The sequence below is a fragment of the Hyla sarda genome, chromosome 1 (assembly GCF_029499605.1).
Source record: "Hyla sarda isolate aHylSar1 chromosome 1, aHylSar1.hap1, whole genome shotgun sequence".
Taxonomy (NCBI): domain Eukaryota; kingdom Metazoa; phylum Chordata; class Amphibia; order Anura; family Hylidae; genus Hyla; species Hyla sarda.
This window is the reverse complement of record NC_079189.1, coordinates 306,709,253-306,718,915: the sequence shown is the minus strand read 5'-3', so window position 1 is coordinate 306,718,915 and position 9,663 is coordinate 306,709,253. Positions and strand designations below refer to the sequence as shown.

The following is a 9,663-nucleotide window of genomic DNA, read 5'->3' as shown; positions in this document are numbered from 1 at the left end:
CATTTGGATTAATGCTTCATAACTGCATCCGGCCCTATGGCCATTCCGTTCCTCTCCCTAAGGGGACATACGTCGGGGACGACTTTTGTTAAGTAAGGGGGTTTGTGGTGTCCCGGTACAGGACATGATCCTGTACCATCTCTAGGTCCCCTCCGGAAGAGTCCCTGCAGTCCATAGGGCTCTCCTGCAGGTCTCACCCCTTGCTCACCTTCTGTCAATGCATTGTAAATGTGTTGTGTACATATTGTTCATTATACATAAAGTTGTACAAATGTATAGAGGTTAGTCATGTGAACCACTGTCATGTGACACTACCCAGAGTGCCATGGGCACAGGAACCACATAATTTGCAACCAATGGGCTTTAGTCCAGCCCCCTTAGTATATAAGGGACTGTAGTCTCTAAATTCACTCTCTTGATTCCTGGATTTCAGCCAAGCACAATACCTGGGCCAAAGCCTATAGAACCTGCAGCACTTTTCAAAACGTGAGTTATCAAGCTATCTACAATTCTAGTGACTACTACTCAATGCAAGAATAATATTAGTAGCACAGTGGCTGGCATAAATCATCTCAATACTACAAGTCCCAGCAAGCCTGCAAGGTATCCCGTGTCCTGGTTGCCTATAGAGAAACTGCATATTTGTAAAGACTGTTTAATAAGAATTTCAAGTAAAAGTTCCAGTTCTTGCATAATTCCTGCTGTGGACATTCCTTTATTGAAGACCGTTTTTGGGTTGGTTGATGGCGGTTACCCTACCGAAATAACCACATCCTGGCGTCAAGACTAATCAGGGGTTAATAACACCTTACCACACAAGGTTAATGCCACCAGACCCTGCTACACCACTGCAACACCCCGGCACCACAAGTCTAAGTATAGACCAATTATTAGTGGATTTAAGCTGTGCCAAATTATTGTGCTAGAACACTGGCACATTTTTTGGTACACAATGTTAAGCCACACTACCTTTTCCCAAGGATACCCCCCTTTTGCTGAGCGCTGAGGAAAAGTGTCTAAGCTATAAAAACAAATTTCTGCAGATGAAAGAAAGAGGACTAGTTTACCCATGGTCTTTATAAACTGTGTGAAGTAAAACAACCTTAAAATGTATCATCATAAAAGAATGCATAAAATGCCATTTCAATGCTATCTGTATTACTGGAATAGTATTATTCTGAAAGAGTGCAATAGCATTCTATAGCTTCCACTGTACTAAATATATGCACCTGTGCACCCACTGGTGCTGTTCTACTACCTTTCAATGAGTACACCAAATTGAGTAAAAGTAATACACATTTTTGGACAAGCATTACAATAAACTATGATAAATAGAGTGCTCATTCCCACTAGGGGGCAGTCTAGGAGGAGAATTTACATCAGAGAGTGATTAGACCCTGACTGATCTCTAGAGGTCCCCACCAGAAGAGTGCAGTAGCATACTTCACCTCCTCGCTGGCCGTGATCTACCTCCAGCTGTATTAAATGGGCACCATTTTTAATTAGCAATATAATGGCAAATTCTTCTTGATCAGAAAATGGTGGCATACAACCTTTTAACTGTAATGAAAAACTTGCACCTGGACCGCCATGATCAAAACCTCTGATAGGTCACTAATTTTTTTTAAATAATAGGTATCCTTTGGCCCAGACTTATCCATCTATCTGGAGTAAGGTGCCCACAGCAACCAATCACAGATCAGCTTTCATTGCCTCATTTCCTAGAGCTTGTTAGATATGAATACTGAGCTGAGATTGGTCGCTGTGGGCAAAAGCACTGCAGCCTCGGACACTAGGTCAGGACTATCATACACCCTACACTGGATCTTGCCATGCTAATGAGTTCTAAGCCAAATGTACCTGTAACCATGGCAACTTGATAAAAGGTCACAGATGAGCACATTATTACTCATGCAGTGTGGAAATGCCATCATCAAACCCTTGAGAAACTACAAAGGAAGTATCATCTCACCACTCAAGCTAAGAATCAAGGCCAAGGTCAGATTATTCCTGTCATCATGTCCACTATTGATCTTCTGCTCAGGGACCTGGGTTACAATACATTAGGTACCATTGGGGAAGGAGCCTATTCAAAGGTCAAAATGGCAACATCAAGCAAATACCAGTGCAAGGTGGCCATTAAGGTCATGGACAAGAAAAAGGTCCCAGTTGAATATACCATGAAATTTTTACCCCGAGAGCTGGACATTTTGAGGAAAATTCGACATCCCAATATCATAAGGGCTTTTGAGTTTATTGAGATAAGTAATGGACTACATTTTATAGTAATGGAATTGTGTTTCACAGACCTCCTGCAGTTAGTACAGAGTGCAGGAAGGATATCAGACAAAATGTCTAAACATCTATTCAAGCAGATCACCCTAGCCATCAAGTATCTACATGAGCATCATGTGACACACAGAGATTTAAAGTGTGAGAACGTACTTATTACATCAGATCATAATGCCAAGATAACAGACTTCAGTTTTGGAACCATGTTGCCGAATCACTCAACACTATGTACCACTTACTGTGGCTCTGCAGCATATGCTTCTCCAGAGGTGAGTCTGAGTATCCATATTATGTTTTATTTATTCTATATACACATTGATCAGCCGTATTAAAATCAATGTTAGGAAAAAGTAAGAACATTAATTATTTTGTGACAATGACATCTAACAAAGAGGGGTATATTTAGCAGCAAGTAAATAGTCAGTTCTTAAAGAAGATGCATTGAAAGCAGGAACAATGTGCAAACATAAGGATCTAAGTAACTCTGGTTGGGGTCAAATTGTGATAGCTAGATGACTGGGCCAGAGTATCTCCAAGATAAGAGATCTTGTGGGGTCATGGGCATCCATGGTCTGTTGATGCTTATGCAGAGTGGAGGATAGCCTGATCCAAACCTACAGAAGAGCTATTGTGGCAAAACTTTGCATAAAAAGTAACTCAAACCAGTGTTTGGCATAAAAGGGTCACAAATTATGGCATATGCCATATCTGCAACTTCCAAATCCGATTGCAGCATCTGTAGTCAAAATGGAGGTGCCGATGAATTCATGTGGGCTCAATGAGTGCAAATGGCTGCCGTAGGTCTCTTACTAACCTTCGGAGTGCAGGATGGATGATCTTCCTGTGCAGCCTACAGATACCGTAGTAGGTGGTGATCAGTACTATGTTATAACATAATATTGAACATTGCAATCCAATGATTGCATATACTAGTCTCCTATGGGGACTTAAAAAGTTTAAAATAAATACTAAAGACATGTTTTAAAAAAATACATATAAACGCCACCGGCCCCCAACCCCCAATATAAATCACCCCCTTCTTCCCTGTAAAGGACATTAAAAAAAAAACACAGCAAATTTGATATCACCACATGTGGAAATGTCGGAAATGTTGAAATATTTTGTTTAACACCTTCCCGACCCATGACGTACCGGTATTTCATGGGTCGGGCAAAGTGGGTATTGCCAAACATCTGGTCTGTGTCATAACCAGCAGATGCCTGCTGACATCTGCTGGTAATTATGGACGTTAGGCCTGGCTAGATTCTGTTAGAGTCCGTCATCTAAATGGTTAAATGCAGTGATCAATAGTGATCACAGCATTTAAACACAAAATGCAGATAATCGCTGGTGTCTAGTCACCCCCATCGCCGCCAAACCCCTCCTCTCCCACCACAGTGTAATCGTGGGTTACTGGGGAAGCCCAGGGCGTTACCTGGTCATTGGTGTCTTCCATGGCTCTGTGATTGCTAAAGACTGCCTTAGGCAACCCACGCAATCGAGCTCAGATAACATAGATCAATGTAATGCAATAGGTTATGAGTGGTCTTTAGTGGCGCCAAAAATGTGTTCAAAAAAAGGTTAAATGTTTAAAAAAATAAAAAAAATACCCCCCCTAATAAAAATTTTAATCACCCCCATTTTTAAAATAAAACACTTTAAATTAAAAAAAACATATTTGGTATTGCCGTGTGCATAAATGTCCGAACTATTCAATAATTATGTTCATGATCCAGCAAGATGAAAGGCATAACCGCAAAAAATTTCACATGCTCAAATTGCTGATTTTTGGTCACAACCCCTACCAGAAATAAAACTCAATAAAAAGTTATCAAAAAGTCGTATCTGGGAAAAAGTGGAACTGTTACAAAGTACATCTCATGGTGCAAAAAATAAACCCTAACAGATCTGTAGGTGGAAAAATAAAAAAGTTATAGGGGTAGAACATGGCATTGAACAAACTTTGTTTTTCTTTTTTAAGTTTTCTATTTTTTTTTTTATTTTTTTTTTTTACCATGAAGCAAAGCTTAAATTATCCAAGTTTGGAATCATTGGAATCATACTCACCCATAGAATAAAGTTACCATGTCATATTTCCCGTATTGTGAACTTGGAAAAAGTTATTTATATTTTTTTATGGCTCCAAAATACATTACAGTCATGGCCGTAAATGTTGCCACCGCTGATATTTTTCAAGAAAATGAAGTATTTCTCACAGAAAAGAATTGCAGTAACACATGTTTTGCTATACACATGTTTATTCCCTTTGTGTGTATTGGAACTAAACCCAAATTGGACATAATGTCACACTAAACTCCAAAAATGGTCTGGACAAAATTATTGGCACCCTTAACTTAATATTTGGTTGCACATCCTTTGGAAAAAATTACTGAAATCAGTCACTTCCTATAACCATCAATAAGCTTCTTACACCTCTCAGCCGGAATGTTGGACCACTCTTCCTTTGCAAACTGCTCCAGGTCTCTCTTATTGGAAGAGACAACGAAGTAAGCGCTCCATAGAATAATATTGTTGGACCCAGGGGGCTAAATATATATATATATATATATATATATATATATATATATATATTAAAACTGCTCACCCTGGGTGGTTGTGTAAGCACATACACAACAATGGGATAGGTATGTAGAAAAAGGTCGTCTGTTGTGCATATTTTATGACAGTCTGTATAGACTTTATAAATGTGAATATTTTGTTATATTTTGTATATGTGATATCTAATTGTAAACGCATGTTGTGATGTGTATTGCTACACACAGGTGATTGCAATTGCACTTCCCTGTTTGTGAACTTGTCATGTAAATGGTTAAATCTTACCTATTTAAACCCGCTGTGTCCTCCCTTTGTCATGCCTGAGGAAGCTGCGCATGCGCAGCGAAACGCGTTGCATTCTAGTCAATAAATCCTCTTTTAAGCATATCTTCTCTTATTGGAAGGGTGCCTTTTCCCAACAGCATTTTTAAAGGGTACCTCTCATCAAATAAACTTTTGATATATTTTAGATTAATGAATGTTGAATAACTTTCTAATAGCATGTTAATGAAAAATATGCTTCTTTCTATTGTATTTTTCCCGATCAGTCCTGTCAGCAAGCATTTCTGACTCATGCTGGAGTCCTAAACACTCAGAGCTGCCAGCTTGCTTTGTTCACAGCCAAACAGGCTGTGAACAATGCAGGCTGGCAGCTCTGAGTGTTCTCCTTTGTGAACAAAGCAGACTGGCAGCTCGTAGTGTTTAGGACTCCAGCATGAGTCTGAAATACTTGCTGCCAGGACTGGTAGGGAGACCCCTAGTGGTCATTTCTTCAAAGTGGAAAATTAAATAGAAAGAAGCATATTTCTTAATAACATGCAATTGTAAAGTTATTCTGCATACATTAATCTATAATATATCAAAAGTTTTTTTGATGAGAGGTACCCTTTAAGAACTCTCCACCGGTGTTCAATGGGATTTAGATCTGGACTCATTGCTGGCCACTTCAGAACTCTCCAGCACTTTGTTGCCATCCATTTCTGGGTGCTTTTTTATGTATGTTTGGGGTCATTGTCCTGCTAGAAGACCCAAGATCTTGAACGCAAACAAAGCTTTCTGACACTGGGCTGTACAGTGCGACCCAAAATCCATTGGTAATCCTGAGATTTCATGATGCCTTGCACACATTCAAGGCACCCAGTGCCAGAGGCATCAAAACAACCCCAAACATTGAACCTCCTCCATATTTCACTGTAGGTACTGTGTTCTTTTCTTTGTAGGCCTCATTCCGTTTTCGGTAAACAGTAGAATGAGGTGCTTTACCAAAAGATCTCAACTGTCCACAAGACATTTTCCCAGAAGGATTTTGGCTTTCTCAAGTTCATTTTGGCAAAATGTAGTCTTGCTTTTTTATGTCTCTGTGTCAGCAGTGGGGTTCTCCTGGGTCTTCTGCCATAGCTTTTCATTTCATTTAAATGTCGACAGATAGTTCGCGCTGACACTGATGCTCCCTGAGCCTGCAGGACATCTTCAATATCTTTGGAACTTGTTTGGGGCTGCTTATCCACCATCTGGACTATCCTGTGTTGACACCTTTCATAAATTTTTCTCTTCCATCCAAGCCCAGGGAGATTGGCTACAGTGCCATGGGTTGCACACTTCTTGATAATGTTGCGCACTGTGGACAAAGGCAAATCTAGATCTCTGGAGATGGACTTGTAACCTTGAGATTGTCGATATTTTCCCACAATTTTGGTTCTCAAGTCTTCAGACAGTTCTCTTCTCCTCTTTCTGTTGTCCATGCTTAGTGTGGCACACACAGACACACCATGCAAAGACTAAGTGCACTTCTCTCCTTTTTTATCTGCTTTCAGGTGTGATTTTTATATTGCCCACACCTGTTACTTGCCCCAGGTGAGTTTAAAGGAGCATCACATGCTTGAAACAATCTTATTTTTCCACAATTTTGAAAGGGTGCCAATAATTTTGTCCCATTTTAGGAGTTTGGTGTGACATTACTACCAATTTGCTTTTTTTCCCTCCCTTTTTTGGTTTAGATACATTACACACAAAGGGAATAAACATGTGTGTAGCAAAACATGAGTTACTGCAATCCTTTTCTGTGAGAAATACTCAGAAAAATTTCAGGGATGCCAACATTTATGGCCATGACTGTATATGACGAAATAATGTGTGCCAATTAAAAAAAAGCACAACTTGCCCCACAAAAAATAAGCCCTAATACAACTTTTTCAGATGAACAATAAACAAGAATGTGGGGATGAAAAAAACATGAGTTAAAGGGGTGCTCTACTGGAAACGGGTGCCAGAAAGTTAAAACAGATTTGTAAATCACTTCTATTAAAAAAACGTAATCCTTCCAGTACTTATGAGCTGCTGTATGCTCCACAGGAAGTTCTTTTCTTGTTGAATTTCTTTTCTGTCTGACCACAGTGCTCTCTGCTGACACCTCTGTCCATGTCAGGAGAATAGGAGCAAATCCCCATAGAAAACCTATCCTGCTCTGAACAGTTCCTGACATGGACAGAGGTGTCAGCAGAGAGCACTGTGGTCAGACAGAAAAGAAATTAAAAAAAGAAAAGAACTTCATGTGGATCATACAGCAGCAGATAAGTACTGGAAGGATAAATATTTTTTTTAAAGAAGTAATTTACAAATCTGTTTCTGGCACCAGTTAATTTAAAAAAAAAAGTTTTCCAGTGGAGTACCCCATTAACTTACGTGGCCATAGAACCCTATAGTGGTGTACGTTCAGTTCATTGTGTGTGTGTGTGTGTGTGGGGGGGGGGGGGGTTCTGAGTCTTGAGGCCGCATTTCAGCTGTTTGACTCAGGCTTTTTCCAGGTTACAGGTTTGTCTGCAGGTTACAGATTAGGTCATTAAGTCAGTACAAATATAGGATGAACAATTCTATAGATTACCACCCAAAGGTCATGTCCTTGGAAAAGAAGTGTGGGAAATCACCCAAGATTTCAACTCAAGGGCTGGTCCTGCTAATGGGAATGGTATTCCTGCTGTAGAAAAAGTGCAGGAACTCAGTTCCCATGTGCTCCTGCAGGACTTGAGCCCTGGGTATCAGGTAACTACCACACTTAATTGGAGGTTAATGACCTATGACTATTGGATATTCTAGAGATCTTTTTTAATAATGAGTGATGTAAGTAGTTTTTGCATTTTGTTGTAAAGAGCAGCTATTTTTGTAGGTGCTGCAGGGTATACCCTATGACCCAAGAAAGTATGACGTTTGGACCCTGGGAGTGATTCTCTACATAATGGTGACTGGAAATATGCCATTTGATGACTCCAATGTGAGTGCGCTGCCAAAAATTCAGCAGGTAGGAGTGATGTTTCCTGAAGCTATAGAAGTGGATGCAAAATGCAGAAGTCTCATCAAAGAAATCCTGCAGTACCACCCTGAAGATCGGCCTGATATGGTCACACTAATAAAGCATGAATGGCTACTAATAGCATAAAACCATCAATAAAGATAAAGCTTAAAATGAAGCATCTTTCTAAATAGTCTTATTTAAATGTTTTCTACCATTCTCAACATCCTTCAGAACTCTGGAGATGGAAGGAGGGAAGTAAGAAGAGGTTGTACAGAGCAGATCAGGGTGTAGAGAAGGGGAAAGCATCCATGGAGGGCAGCTCATACAGGAAGGAAAGGACACACAAGTGTAGAGAAAAGCAATGTATCCATAACAAACTTAATATGAGAGTCCCACACACTCCTCAACATCAATAGCTGTCAACACTAGTGAGAAGAGATATTTTGTGAGCCATACAGGAAGAAAGTCCAGGAATGCAGATAAGCTAATACAATACAATTAATGAAGGCAGCAGTCTCCTGGACACACAGACCTCACATCCAGAATGAATGAATGAAAGACACACATCAGAAAATATTTTGTTTTAATTTGTAACTTGATTCTAGTTTCAAATGCCACTTTCATGCAGCAGTAACAAAACTATAGCGAAGATTTGCACTTTTTCTGTGATTTGGACCCACTCCTAGTCTTGGCTTACAAATACTGTAAAATGTAATGTAAAAAAGAACTTTAACTTAAAGATGTATAAAAAAAAAAAATATATATATAATATTATGCCAAAAAGGTGTACAAACTGTAGCCTTTGAAAGGGTTTGCCCAAATATAAAAGATATGCCACCTTCAGTATGTTTGTGACTGGCAGAGTTAGGAAATCGAAAACAGCCAAGTCGGCTGTGTTATGCAATTTGCGTAACTCCCATTGACATTAATGTGCGGTAAGCAAGCGGCATAGCATCAGGAGCTTTGCTTTTTATGTAACACTGGAAGTTACATGACTAGAGTAGCTTGCGCAACTCTTATAATGAGAGTTATGCAAATTGTGTAACACAGACAACTCAGTTGTTTTTGGCCCCCCGACTATCTCTGCTGGTCACAACCAGGCTGGAGATGGACTGGCGGTCATAGCTTTTTTTCATAGGAAAATCACTGTTAGGAGAAAAGTCCATGAAAACCTTCCCACGCATCCCACAAATCCCTAATCAGATTCATTTCTACACCTTGGTTTATTCCTTAAGTCATTTCTGAACAGTTTTTGCCCTGTAAAAAGCTGCATTATGCTGCTAAAAGAGGCCTTTCCCACTGGGGAATATTGTTCCTATGAAGGATTCATTTCTTTTGCAACAATGTTAAGGTACATACTACTTATAAAAGTAACATCCACATCAATGTCAGGAACCAAGGTTTTCTAGCAGAACACTTCACAGTACCTTACACGGTCTCTGCTGGCTTGCATTCTCCCTATATTGCATCCTGGTGCGATCCCTTCTACAGGTAAGCAATGAACACACTGTAAAATATAACTGGAT

General features: G+C 39.7%; 1 protein-coding gene across 2 annotated transcripts; it reads left to right on the top strand.

The window, feature by feature from the left end:
- Window positions 1–1,881: 1,881 nt before the first annotated feature.
- TSSK6 (testis specific serine kinase 6) lies at window positions 1,882–8,306 on the top strand. 2 transcript variants are annotated; one of them, XM_056552081.1, is made up of 3 exons: window positions 1,883–1,998; window positions 2,376–2,561; window positions 8,012–8,306. In XM_056552081.1, the coding sequence occupies exons 1-3, from the start codon at window positions 1,894–1,896 to the stop codon at window positions 8,279–8,281; spliced, it is 561 nt and encodes a 186-aa protein (XP_056408056.1). In that variant the 5' UTR covers window positions 1,883–1,893; the 3' UTR covers window positions 8,282–8,306. The 2 variants fall into 2 exon arrangements, with proteins under 2 accessions (XP_056408055.1, XP_056408056.1); XM_056552080.1 differs by having other exon boundaries at window positions 1,882–2,561.
- The last annotated feature ends 1,357 nt before the right edge of the window (window positions 8,307–9,663 follow it).